This window comes from Mustela putorius, unplaced genomic scaffold (assembly GCF_011764305.1).
Source record: "Mustela putorius furo isolate JIRA1106 unplaced genomic scaffold, ASM1176430v1.1 tig00000873_pilon_pilon_pilon, whole genome shotgun sequence".
NCBI classification, from domain to species: domain Eukaryota; kingdom Metazoa; phylum Chordata; class Mammalia; order Carnivora; family Mustelidae; genus Mustela; species Mustela putorius.
Window position 1 is genome coordinate 6,611,244 of NW_025421504.1, and position 13,308 is coordinate 6,624,551.

The 13,308-nt window shown below is 60.1% G+C and overlaps 2 protein-coding genes across 3 annotated transcripts; one reads left to right on the forward strand and one right to left on the reverse strand.

Moving 5' to 3' along the window:
- Positions 1–648: 648 nt before the first annotated feature.
- On the reverse strand, positions 649–3,656 carry GPR142 (G protein-coupled receptor 142). Of its 2 annotated transcripts, none has more exons than XM_013054472.2 (3): positions 3,529–3,656; positions 2,528–2,686; positions 649–1,763 (listed from the first exon to the last, which is right to left on the reverse strand). In XM_013054472.2, the coding sequence occupies exons 2-3, from the start codon at positions 2,648–2,650 to the stop codon at positions 1,029–1,031; spliced, it is 858 nt and encodes a 285-aa protein (XP_012909926.1). In that variant the 5' UTR covers positions 2,651–2,686; positions 3,529–3,656; the 3' UTR covers positions 649–1,028. The 2 variants fall into 2 exon arrangements, with proteins under 2 accessions (XP_012909926.1, XP_012909925.1); XM_013054471.2 differs by having other exon boundaries at positions 649–1,900.
- A 4,584-nt stretch (positions 3,657–8,240) lies between these two features.
- On the forward strand, positions 8,241–13,301 carry BTBD17 (BTB domain containing 17). Its single transcript, XM_004749027.3, has 3 exons — positions 8,241–8,453; positions 9,669–9,945; positions 11,499–13,301. Exons 1-3 carry the CDS (start codon positions 8,369–8,371, stop codon positions 12,571–12,573), a joined length of 1,437 nt encoding a protein of 478 aa, XP_004749084.2. The 5' UTR covers positions 8,241–8,368; the 3' UTR covers positions 12,574–13,301.
- The last annotated feature ends 7 nt before the right edge of the window (positions 13,302–13,308 follow it).

Genomic DNA, 13,308 nt, shown 5'->3' on the forward strand with positions numbered 1-13,308 from the left:
CTCGTCCAAGTGGAGCAGGTTGGGTGTGCCCTTCCCCATCCCTCGTCCTCGGGGCTGAGAAGCACTTCCTGTCTCATCGGGCAGCAACAATGAAAACCCGAGGGCCCTTCTGGGGCCCTGAACCTGTTCTGGCTCCGGGGCAGGGAGTTAAGTGGAATGGAGGCAGGATGACTGAGACTCAAGGGGTGGTGTCACCCCAGAGCTGGGACATCAAATCTGCTTTCAGATCACCCCTATTCCCAAGCAGCCATCCTCCCCTTACTCAGCAAAAGCATTAGGTTCTCCCAGCCTCCAATATACAGGAGATCCTACCCATGGTTTCCTTCCATCCTGGCCTTACCACTGGAAGCCAGAGAAGTGAGAGGTAGGCTCTGGAGGGCTGGGGTGGGGTGGGGGCTGGAAATGATTCTTGTCCATCTGCCCGCCCAACCATCCATCCATCCATCCACCTGCCTGTCCATCCATCCATCCATCCATCCATCCATCCATCCACCTGTCCATCCATCCACCTACTTGCCTGTCCATCCATCCATCCGCCCGTCCGTTCATCCAGCCACCCACCCATCCATCCATCCATCCATCTGCCCGTCCATCCATCCATCCATCCGCCCGTCCGTTCATCCAGCCACCCATCCATCCATCCATCCATCTGCCCGTCCATCCATCCATCCATCCGCCTGTCCATCCATCCATCCACCTGTCCATCTTGCCTTTCATTCATTCATCCAGCCCCCGTTGATCTGGCCTTCGTAACACGCCAGGTGAAATGTCCCTCATGAAGGAACATCCAGAGCAGCTGACACTGTTAGCCTATGCCTGGAAGAGCCCTCTCCTTGTGCCAGGAAGTGGAAATTGTTGGTGCAGCTAATCTGAGAGTTGGATCAATTGGACACCCCTGCACCTGGGGAGCCGCCCCTACAGGAAGGAGCCTTCCCTGCCCCGCCCTTAGGTGGCAAAGTAGGGTGTTGATAAAGTTTTGCGAGGACACCACAGGGCAGCAGTAGCTCTGACCCTGCTGGGCCCTGCCTCTATGGTCCTGCCCCTTTGGGAAGTCCTGGGGGCCTTAAGGCAGGGCCCACCATCAGGCCTTCTGGCCGTGACCCCAGCGTGCAGGGCAGGTGGGCGTCATGGAACACCTCTCGGACAGTGGCCCGGAAAGTCTTGCTGACAAAGCAGTAGAGGCCAAAGTTGACCGCGGTGTTGAGCATGGCTGCCATGTTGGCCACGTCCAAGGCCAGGTGGACCCTCCAGTCCCGGTGGACGGGGGCCACATACAGGTGGTAGAGCATGACGAAGATCCGGGGAGCCCAAAGGAGGGCGAAGAGTGTGGTGACGCCCAGGAGGATGGCTGTGCTCTTGCCCACCCGGGGCTGCTGCCCACTTGGGCTCCGCCTCCGTAGCCGACAGATGATGGCCGAGTTGGTGATCAGAAAGACGCCACAAGGGATAAAATAGACCGTGAGGCAGTGAGCCCACTTGAGGACCTCATCCAGCATGCTGGGGGGGTCCGCGTCCCTCCACACGTCCAGCCACCAGTAGAAGGGGATGCCAGTCAGCACAGAGACACTGAGGACAGTGGCGATGGACCGGCGGGTCCGGCCTGGGGACGAGGTGGCCCGGTGCTGCAGGGGGTGGCACAGGGCGCTGTAGCGGTCCACGGTGAGCAGGACAGCAATCCAGACTGAGGCATGATTGGCGGCGAATTCCAGGATGTTAGCGGAGCGCACCACAGCCTGGGGCACCTGCCGGGCCAGCACCGCCCCCTGCAGGAGGAAACCCATGAACACGATGACCACCTGGGTGACGATATCTGAGGCCGTGAGTGCCAGAAGGTAATAGTAGGAGGGCTTCCTGGTCCTGGTGGCCAGCCGGGCCAAGGCCACTGTGGTCAGGAGGTTGACTGATGGCGACAGAGGTCACAGAGGGCAGAGGGCAGAGGGGTTAGAAGGGCTGCTTAGACTAGTTTCCAAGGGGTTATCCTCTTTCTCCTCTCCCTGGCTTCTCTTTTCCTCTTCCTAGACCCTTAAAGCTCACTTTATCAGGGAGGCTAACCAGGTCAGCCGTGCCCTGTCCATCGAACCACCACAGGCCGTGGTCTTCACTTGGGGGCAAGGTGGGTCATTCCCCAAGGCTGAGACCATCTGTCCTTTCCCGACTCCACTTCCCGACCTGTCCCCTAGCTCTGCTGCTCTCGGAAGCAGTAGACAGTAGGGGAAGGTTTCAACCAAGCTGAGGGCAGTCCTACATGGACTTAGCCTAGCACAGGGCCCACTGCAGGGGGTGGGGAGGTGGCACGGAGAGGACTGTCCCTTCTGGTGACCCCTTGGCTTTAGCCAGGAGCACCCCACATCCTGGCCCCTCACTTTTACTCCCCACTAGGCTTGGTTCCCCAATGACCCAGATGGCTCTATAAAGTCAAAGGGTGCCTTGGAGTCTAAGGTTCTGGGTCCCAGGGTTCAGCACAGAGGATGGACACCCATCGAAGGTGGACCCCCATTTCTGCCCACTCCCAATGCTTCCCACTCACCAGGCAGCCCCAGGCCCAGCAGGGCGCTGTAGTAGATGACAGGAATGATACCAGCCACACAAGGGGACTGATCCGGGATTTCTGGCCAATGGCCTTCCAGCTCCTGGCTTGGCCCACTGCCATTGACTGTGGGCAACGGGGTCGCTCGTGGTGGGCCAGCTAGGGAGAGTGGAAGGGTCGGGTTAGAGCATTAGGTCTCTCTCCAGCCTGCCCCTGCCCCCAAGATCTTTATTCCCCTTATTCTCTGCATGTCCCCTGGTCAGGCCCAGCAAACGGGCCACCCCTATGGCCAGGTCCAGCCCACCCCGTCCCTCAGGGACCTGACTCCCCCATTAAAGGGAAGAAGTCCTCTGTGGCATTTCTTGCTGCCACAGCACTATTTCTCCATTGTGTTTCTCCAGGCGCATCTTCTGCCTGGAAGTCAGGGCCCTGAGACGGGCCGGACGGCACAGTCAGGGAGGCGGGGGGCCTCCGTCTGAGCGGGGGTCCAGAGTGGGGCTTGGGCAGCCATGTTTTTAGTGAGCAGTCTGGGTGATTCTCACCCACGGTGACTCACAGCAGCCACTCGGCTCTACTCAGCAGTCGCCCCCTCTCGAAGGAGTGACATTACAGGGTTTCCTGCTCTTCTTCCCTAAAGAGCAGCCCTCTTTGTCAGCGAGCACTACCGGAGCTGGGATGACCCTGGTGCTCAGGTGGGGAAACTGAGTTTAGAGGAGTTAGGTGGCCACATAGTCTGGTCCTTGCTCCATTCAGCCTACACTTTAGGTCTCTAGGTTTCATAGTCCAGGTTTAGATTTCCTGCTGAAGGCCCCCCTCCGCCCCCCAGTCATCCCTGCCCTCCCCCTCTCCCCCGATGTTGTACCCCCTCCCCCACCCCAGCTGAACCTAGTTTCCCCGCCCACCGCTCGTTAGTGATCCATTTCAAGCTTCTTGATCCCCCATCTGTCCCTCACCTGCCTGCCACTGTCCTCTCCCTTCCCACCTCGTTCTGGATACTTCACCTGCCTCCTGCCCCTCAAGCGTCATGCTCCTGGGTCCTGAGTCCTAGGTCACCTCGCGGCTTTTCCGGGGGGTCCCCGCAGCTCCCTCCCAGCATCGCCAGCTCTCCAAGGGGTGGTTTGCCCTACGATTCTTCCCGCAGCACTGAGACTGGGCTGGTCAGTGCAGAGAGGTGGGGTGGTGGGAGGAGGAGGAAGGAAAGGGCGGGGCCGAGCCCCGGGGAGTGAACCTCCACCGTGGATTGGGCCTGGAGCAAAGCAGGATCCCAGAGGGTGCACAGGCAGGGGTCAGGCTGAGAGGGAGGCCTTGAGGAAGGGGCTGGACTGGGGCTCTGGAGAAGCCGCCTCATGTTCCAGGGCACTCCGGGGACTGGCCTGGGTTCAGCCACGGCATTGACATCCTGAGGGTGAGGACTTCCGGAGAAGGCAGAAGGATCCCATCCGTGGCATCAAAAGAGAGGAGGGCATGGGGGGGAGGGGGGACCAGTGCAGAGCAGGGGTGAGGCCGCCATGGGCAGGGCCCAGATCTGGAGAGAGGCCCCATAGGCTAGGCCTGAAGGAGTCAGCTTTGTAGCCGCAGCAGGCAGTGGAACGAGGAAGAGGCTCCCTGGGGGCTTTGGGCCTGGAAGGGTAGCTTGAAGCCCTTGCAGTGGTGGCAACGACCTCTGGGAGAAGCTTGGCCGGGCTACTAGCAGCTCCGGGAGTCTTAAGACCCAGTGGCCCCCACGAGCGGTTGTTTTCTTAGCCTTGGTGGAACGGACCATCCCCCCAGGAATATTAGTCACCGGCAAGTAAACAGCAGCAGGTGCAGGGAGCGCTCTGGAGAGGCTGGAATCTGTGCCCACTCGCTTCCCCCACTCCCTCGGGGAGGTGACCAATGTAGCCCACAGTGGGCACCCGGGACAAATGTGTGGCCTGACTCCGGAGGACATCTGAGGTCCAGTGTGGAATCACTTCCCGTGCCCATCTCTGGGAATGGAGTAGGCTGGCCTCTGGGCTCACTCAAATAGAGCCCACCTCTGGGGCTGGGGCTACCTGGACCCTCACCTGCGTCCCCCTCTGCACACCCACCCTGGGCTAGCACAGAGGACTTGCTGCCCCCTGGTGGCCGTGTTCTGACCCTACAGGCCCCCAGAGAGCACAGACTTTGGCTAGGTCCTCAGTCAGGGTGGCTGGGCAAGCCCAGAACAGCTACCACCCACTCTGATCCCCAGGCCCTGTCCGGGACCCCAGCCCCAGAGAATGCAAGAAGCACAAGTAATTCCTCGGGCCACCACCTCGAGGCCATGGGTCAAGGAGGAGCCTCTCACAGTCAAGTTGAAAAGACCAAGGGTGTATGCGGAGCTCTGGCAACATTTCCTGAGCGCTTACTCTAGCTCCTACACTTGTCACCCCCCAAGCTAACTCTGGTGACCTCTATCTATCTCACACAAGAGGGGACGGAGGCTCAGAGAAGTTCAGCAACTAGGCTTAGGGGCCGCCGAGCCACCATGTGGCGGTGGGAACATGAACTCAGGTGTGTTCTCCGCTCCCCCGTCTGGAGCAGTTCACTTGTCCTGGCCTCCTGCAACCTTCCCTGGGAGAACAGGCACGCAGGCAAGAAGCTCGGGCTTTAGAGAAGAAGGGGATGTGGGTCAGACAGAGCATTCAGGGAGAAGTACTGCTGTCGGTAGTGGGGAGGGGTTGGGGGGATGGGGAATATCACACTAGAGGGTGTTGGGGAGGAAAGTAGATCTGCCACTATGACGACACAGCCTGGCTTCCCAGAAGCTTCCGGTAGCCTGTGACTTACTTCAGGGAATTTATTAGGGAAAGATTCCTTCTGGTTTATTATTAGTGTGTCCCGCTGAGTACACAGACCAGGAACCTAAACTCAGGATCCCCTGTTCCCCAATCAAAGCGTCTGAGGGCACTTCCCTAGCTCCGGAAGGGAGATGTTACAGGTCTAAGGCAGTCCACACTCTAGGTAGGGCGGGTCTGGGGGCCCACCGCTCTGGGGCGCGCACTACCCCCCCGATCCAGCGTCTCATCATCCATTCTTATAGATACAGAAAACTTTCACCTTGTCCCAAGTTTGCCAGAATTTTCAGTGGCTTTTACAGTACTAGAGATTCCTTGCCCACTGGGGATCTTATCTGTCTGAAATAGCTTCCTATGTAGGGACCCAGTGTAGAGTCATGGGAAGAAAAGTCAAGCAGAAAAGTGGCATTTGAATCTCGGCTGCCGTGAGATCTCAAACGAGTCACTTAGGTTATAAACACTCTTTGTCTCAGGCAGGAAGCAGCACTCCTTTCTGGGAACTGTTGTAGCTTGGGAGTTCATCAGACTTGCTCTCAAGGAATGATGGAGCTTCCAGGTCCACAGGGCAAAATCAAACAGAGTTCTCAGATCCTCTGTCTCGACAGCTGGGCGGGGCTAATTCCCTCCTTTCTCTCTCCTGCTCCAAGATTCTCACACACAACACACATGCACACACACGCACACACACACAAGCACGCAGGCACACACGCCAACAACTCTCAGACTAAGACACCAAGAATGTGGGATGCCTGGGTGGCTCAGTCAGTCAAGCTGCTGCCTTTGGCTCAGGTCATGATCCCAGGATCCTGGGATCGAGTCCTGCATTGGGCTCCTTGCTCAGTGGGGAGCCTGCTTCTCTCTCTGCCTCTGCCTGCCACTCTGCCTGCTTGTGCTCTCTCTCTCTCTCTGACAAATAAATAAATAAATAAAATCTTAAAAAAAAAAAAAGGAAACCAAGAACAGAGAATGCCTATTTCTGGAAAGTCAATTTCGAAATCGTTAGAGGAGGTTCAGGGACAACAAAGTTCACAATCATAGGAGGTGGGGCCCCTCAGAGATTGGGGGGGTCAAAGGTGACCCTTCTGAGTCTTCTTGGTATTGTGGGGGCTCCCGATCCCTGCACCCTGGGAGTGCGTACGTGACAATCACCCAGTGTGCTTAGAAAATACAGGTGTCCCCGCCTCTAAGTAGAGAAGAGTTCATGGGAGAGTCCAACACAGGTGGACTACACCTTCTGGAAAGGCAGATGCAGCCCCAAGGAGGCTGGAGTCAAGAAGAGTTTATCGAAAGCTAGCTTTTTGGGTAGTGGGTTCTTTTACCAACGTCTCCTTATCATCAGATAATGCTCCTCCTGAAAAACATTGCACTTGGGAACAGGGGAGCTCTTGGGGGCCCGGAGCCCCATCACACTGAGGCTCTGTCTTGCTGGGCCGGGCTGGGGAGGTGGTAGAGTCCATGGGAAGGGCAGGCAGGCAGCCAAGGGATGGTGGATCTGGACGAGGGGAGCCAGGCGTGAAGGTCAGGGCAGCCGGGAGGGGTTTCCGCTGGGCTGGAGAATTCCATCTCTGCCAACCCGGATGAGGCAGGTGCCAGACCCAGTTCTTGCTCTCTCTGCAGCTCTGGAGTGGGGGTGGAGCGGTCGGTGTCTCTGTGTCAGCCGGGAGCAGAAATCAATGCATGGACATCTCTGGGACACAGAGAGCGTGGGAGGGCAGGCTCCATCCCGTCAAGGACCCCGCCTGCCTCCGGGGAAACTGAGCTGGATCTCTCGGTCCATTGGCCCATCCATCGAGCTTACAGGAGTCTGTCCCAGGAAGAGCTGGGCCAGGCCCCACTTGCTCCCCCAAAAGGTGAGGCCTCAACAGAGCACACGGACCCACCCACTCCCCCTAGACCCCGCCCTCCTCTCTCTATTCCTTTGGATTTAGAAGAGCACTCCTCTGCACGGACCTAACCAAGACCGTGACCTAGCTGTCTGCCTCGATTTCTCCCACGGTTGGGGTGGGATGCCAGCTCTGCTGTGCGTCTCCCTGAGACTCTGGGAAGGGAAACATTACATCTGGAAGTTAGAAGCTGGTAAAAGAAGCCTTCTGAGAGGTGTGCCTAGAGACGGAGGCCCTCGGAAAAGCGAGTTGAAGAAAGTGACAGGGAAGCCAGGCGCCCACCTCAGCATCTTTAGTCCCCGAGCCCAGATTTGTGCTGTCTGCTGAGGGCCGGCCTCTTGCAAGGGGGCCAGCCCTGCTCTGGGCAGAGGGCCTCACATGCAAAGGGGCATGGCGCAGTAGATCCCTGCTCTGGGCTCAGCCCTGCCCTGCCATCTTGGTTCACCTTGATCCTGAGGGATGACGGTCACAGTCCCCAGGGGACCACTCTAAAGGCCCATCACCCTCCCGAGCAGGCTAGGAACAGGCTTTGACAAGGAACACAAAAGTGACGCGGTGATCTCATGAGCCCCTATTCAAGACCCTCGCCCTGCTCTCTGCAGAACTAACCCAGCCCAAAAATGCAAGAAGGGGAGGGATGGGGGCCCGAGCCGCTGTTTCCCTCTCCTCTTCCAGGCCCTTCCTCTGCAGCCTGCTCGCCATGGCGCTTTAACCAAGATGCTGCCAAGAAAACTTTGTGCCAGGATGGAGACCGGGCCTGGGGGTTGGGGAGGGGACTGGGGACCCTCTGGGCTAGCTGCTGCCAGAGGTCCTAGAGCCCCCAGCCTGTCCTGTGGAGAGCCTAAAGCCTCCCAGGAGAGAAATGACTAGCTCTGCTGGGTGGTGGAAGACGTGGGGGAGGGTGCCGGATCTGTCCCCCTTGGGGGCCCATGGCAGCACAATAGCCCCAGGCTGCCGCTCTCTGGCTTAAGTGGTTGCCTGGGCAACAGCTGGGGCCAGTTTCCACCAATCCTCAGCAGAGACTGGGTGGGGGGAGGGAAGTTGGTCAGGAAGGGGGGTGCCATCCCCTTGTGCTGAACCCTATATAAGGAGGAGGGATGTGAGCACCAGTGGTCTGGGCTTCACTGTCTTTCCAAGGAGCTCAGGGGCGGGGCACAAAGATGCTTCGCCTGGGCTCTGCCAAGCCTGGGTCCTGGGCCAGCTTCTGGGCCATCCTGACCTTGGTAGGTCTGGCCACTCGAGCAGGTGAGTGGGCAGTGGGTGGGGTGGGGGGGTGGGGAGGGCCGGGAAGAGAGGCAGGCCCCTTCGGCCCTAGCTGCACCAGGCCGGGAGGGGGCGGTGTCCAGCTCCACGCTTGCCTCCGAGGGAAGAAGGGCTGGGAGGCAGGCCTGGCTCTTGCAGACAAGAAGACCTTTCTAGCGTCCATTGTCCGGGACAGCGGACAGCGGGGCCCAGGCGGCCAGGAGGAATGCGGTCAAGTGACAGCTGGGGGAGGCGGAGCTGGGAAATTAGCAGCCCACCCACCTCCGACCTTCCCCGTCTCCCTCCGTCTCCCTGTCTCTTACACACGGATGCTCTGCTCTTCCACATGGGTGTGTGTGCATGCACGCGCGTGTGTGTTGGGACAGGTGCTCACGGGCTGCTGTCAGACACCTACCTTATCTCCCTCGGAGGCTCCTCACACTGTTCTCTGGGGAAGCTGCTGGCAGCCTTTTCTCTCCCCAAGTTTTCTGTAACGGAGCGCATGTCCCCATCTGACCCTCACGGCGTCCCTGGAAACACAACAGAAGGGCCCAGTCTCAACACACAGGGGCCCTGGGAGGCCCCCTCCAGCACCAGCTCACCCTCGGTGTTTTCTCTGCCCCCCGCCCCAGCCTTCTCAGTGACCCAGCACCGCCAACTCATCCTTTTCAAGGGCCTGTACAGGGCTGGCTCTTGTCCTCTGGCTGGCTCCTTCCTGTCACTTTCTCAGGGAGCCATCCCTGATTTCTGCCCCTCAAGTAGCCCTGTCCTATCACATCCCTTATTCATCATGATCCCAAACTAGGGTGCTTATCTGTGCGCTTGATGCCCATCAAAGGAGCTGGTGGGTGCTTGTCTCGGGAGATGAGAGGAATGGGGGCCACAGTCCTCGCCTGGTGCTCCGGCGTCATGGACACCGGTTCTGGGCATTCTGTCCCACACTGCTTCACGATCTCTTCTCGCCAGGAAGCTACTCCCCGTGCAAGAGCATCCTCTCGGGGGGGCTGCTTAGGGTCAGGCTGACAAGCTTCCCCACGTAGGAAGAGCTTTTGCACACATGCACGCCTCCCCGGGCCCCACGGGCACAGACAGGCAGGCACGCAGCCTCCCCGGGCCCGCGCCCGAGTATGCGCATCTCTTGCTGGTCCCTCCGCACCCCTGGCTGGCACCCCCAATCCAGGGCCTTCCTCAGCCGGGCCATGTCCCTTCCCGCCGCAGCTCAGAGAGCCGACGGGGGCGGCGAGTCCACGGGCACCTCCATCAACCACTCCCAGACGCTCCTCCAGCGCCTGCAGGAGCTGCTGCGGCAGGGCAACGCCAGCGACGTGGTCCTGCGGGTGCAGGCGGCGGGCACCGATGAGGTCCGGGTCTTCCACACGCACCGCCTGCTGCTGGGCCTGCACAGCGAGCTGTTCCGGGAGCTGCTGAGCAACCAGAGTGAGCTGGTGCTCCAGGAGCCCCGGGACTGTGCCGCCGTCTTCGACAAGTTCATCAGGTGAGCAGGGGTGCAGGGGAGTCTTCCTCCCTTTCTGAGGCCCTGGTTTCTCCGCTCACATCATGTCCATCCCCCCGACTGCATCAGGATGACGGACCCACGACCTTATAACCATCCCTCCTCCCGCTGCCTTCTCCTGAGACACAGCGGGACTCCCTGCCCTCGCCTGCGAGCCCTGGGGCCTCTGATGCTCTCAGAGCTGTTTCCAAACCTGGGCTTAAGCGCTTTTCAAAAATGCAGATTCCCGGACCCCGTTCTGCATCGTTGGCATCAGGTCTGGGGTTGGGCCTGGCAGTGACTTGGTTTTTTAATTAGTTAATGATTAATTTTTTATTTTAATGCTTCCATGTGGCTTTCGTGTCTGGCCAGGTTTCTGAACCTCAGGGCCGGCTGGGGGTAAGGCAGCTCTCTCTCATCCCCTGTTCCCAGCTGGTGGGGGATGTGCCACAGGGGGCACATTCACACTATCGTCAGAGAAAGGAGCCCTGTTTTGATGGTTTATTCATTTATTAAATATTTTTATGTATTTATTTGAGAGAGGGGGAGCAGAGCAGGAGGGAGGGGCAGAGAGAGAAGCAGGATGCCCTCTGAGCAGGGAGCCGGGCATGGGCTCCATCCCCAGACCCTGGGATTGTGACCTGAACCCCAGGCAGATGCTTAACTGGCTGAGCCACCCAGGTGCCCATGTTTCAATGGTATAGACGAGATGGCTTCAGAATACCAGGCAGTAGGAAGAGGGTTAACACAGAAGGGCACAGGGTCTTCTCCCCACTAGTCAGATCTATGGAAGCAGCCTTCCTTCCACCCCACGGGGTGCCTCTGCTGACATCAGATTGGTTAGAATTTAGTCACATGGCCATGCCCACTCTAAGAGAGGCTGAGAACCATCTCTTATTGCCAGAGGCAAATAGTGGGGCTAAAATGCTGGGGAAAGGGGAGACGTGGGTGTTGGTGCCGCTATGGGCCGCTCTTGGCACACCCCCAGGGAGCGTGTGCCTGTGGGGGCCTGGCAGGAAGCGTGAGTGCCGGGGTGGGAGCAGATGGGGACGGGCAGTGAGTGAGCAAAACCCACACGGACAAGATCCAGTGAGAAAGATGAGCTGGCGCGGGAAGAGGAGGACGTGGAGGGAATTCCCCTGTGTCGAGGGCCTGCTTCGGGTCGGGATCAGTTCATTCTCCCCCACCTGTCACAGTGACCCTGTTACCCCCTTTCCCAGATGATTAGCATAAGCTTTGGTGAAGTTAAACAACTTGCCCACTTGCAAGTAGGCTACGGATCTGAGCCGGAGTTGTAAAGCCCACGAGGGCAGGAGCCTCCTTTGGCAGCCCAAAGCTCGGATCCTAGTAGATGCTCAGTAACATGCTGTTTCCAGTCCCTACGAGAAACGGTCCCTGAGATGAAGACAGGAAGCCTCAGGGCCCACTGCTCCGCATGCATCCCTGACCACAGTGCTCTCCACCCAAGGCCTGGTCCCCTCTGGGTTGTGTGTGTGTGTTGGGGTGGGGGGATGGCACAGCTGACCCTGCCCCATCTCTGCGCGCCCCTCCCGCAGGTACCTCTACTGCGGAGAGCTGACGGTGCTGCTGGCCCAGGCCATTCCCCTGCACAGGCTGGCCACCAAGTACGGCGTGGCCTCCCTGCAGCGCGGCGTGGCCGACTACATGCGCGCGCACCTGGCGGGCGGCGCGGGCCCAGCGGTGGGCTGGTACCACTATGCGGTGAGCACCGGGGATGAAGCCCTGCGCCAGAGCTGCCTGCAGTTCCTGGCCTGGAACCTGTCAGCGGTGGCCGCGAGCGCCGAGTGGGGCGCAGTGAGTCCCGAGCTCCTGGCGCAGCTCCTGCCGCGCTCGGACCTGGTGCTGCAGGACGAGCTGGAGCTGTTCCACGCGCTCGAGGCGTGGCTGGGGCGCACCCGGCCGTCCTCCGCTGTGGCCGAGCGCGCGCTGCGGGCCATCCGCTACCCCATGATCCCCCCGGCGCAGCTGTTCCAGCTCCAGGCGCGCTCGGCCGCCCTGGCGCGCCACGGCGAGGCGGTGGCCGACCTGCTGCTGCAGGCCTACCAGTTCCACGCCGCCTCGCCGCTGCACTTCGCCAAGTTCTTCGACGTCAACGGCAGCGCCTTCCTTCCCCGCAACTACCTCGCGCCCGCCTGGGGCGCCCCGTGGATCATCAACAACCCGGCCCGCGACGACCGCAGCACCAGCTTCCAGACGCAGCTGGGCCCCAGTGGCCACGACGCGGGTCGTCGGGTCACGTGGAACGTGCTCTTCTCCCCGCGCTGGCTGCCCGTCAGCCTGCGGCCCGTCTACGCGGACACGGCCGGCACCGCGCTGCCCGCCGCGCGCCCGGAAGACGGACGGCCGCGCCTGGTGGTCACACCGGCCAGCAGCGGTGGGGACGCGGCTGGCGTGAGCTTCCAGAAGACGGTGCTGGTAGGGGCGCGGCAGCACGGCCGCCTGCTGGTCCGCCACGCCTACAGCTTCCACCAGAGCAGCGAGGAAGCGGGCGACTTTCTGGCGCAGGCGGACCTGCAGCGGCGCAACTCCGAGTACCTGGTGGAGAACGCCCTGCACCTGCACCTCATCGTCAAGCCCGTCTACCACACCCTCATCCGGACCCCCAAGTAGCCAAGCGGGCGGGGCGGGGACCCTGCCGGAGTGGGAAACAGAGACCTGGCATTGGTGCCTCTGCCCCTGGGTCTGGGGTGTGTGTGTATGTGTGAGATGAATGGACATTCGACCCTGGCCCCCCCTGGGTGGCCAGATGCCGGTGGTCTTGGAGCTGGGGTGGAGGCCAGGGGAGGGGTGGTCGAGCAGGTGCCTGGTTTCAGGAGTTGGTTTCGCAGCTGTCTTGAAGGCAGCGCTCTTGGAATAAAGCGATGCTCAGAGAGCGGAGGGGATGATTGAACCACCCAGCTCCCAGATTAAAACAGCCCCAGGAGGGTCCCACAGGTGTGGGGGTACCTTATCTTTCATTAGCTTTTCCCGAGGGTCCCCCACCCCCACATGGAACTGGGCAGGTAAGAGCAACCTATGGGAAAACTGGAGGACCCCAGGACCCCTTGCCAGAGTTTTCCTACCTTGAAGCCAAGAGGCTTACTTAGCTGGGCAGTTTCTGAGCCCTGACTTCCAGAGGGGACCACCATCCCACCCCCATTCGGGTAATTAGGCTTTCTATGGTTTGAGCCTCCCGAGGTCTCTGAGCTCTCATGGGAGGGAGCCGAGGCAGGTGTGAAGGCTGGTGGGACAGGGCATGAACGGACCTTGTCGGGCCCACCTTTCCTGGGCACAGTGTAGAGAAGAGCCCCTTTCCCCCAGGTGTTCAGGCATCTGTGTAACCAGCCAGAAGGAGCTGGGGTGTCG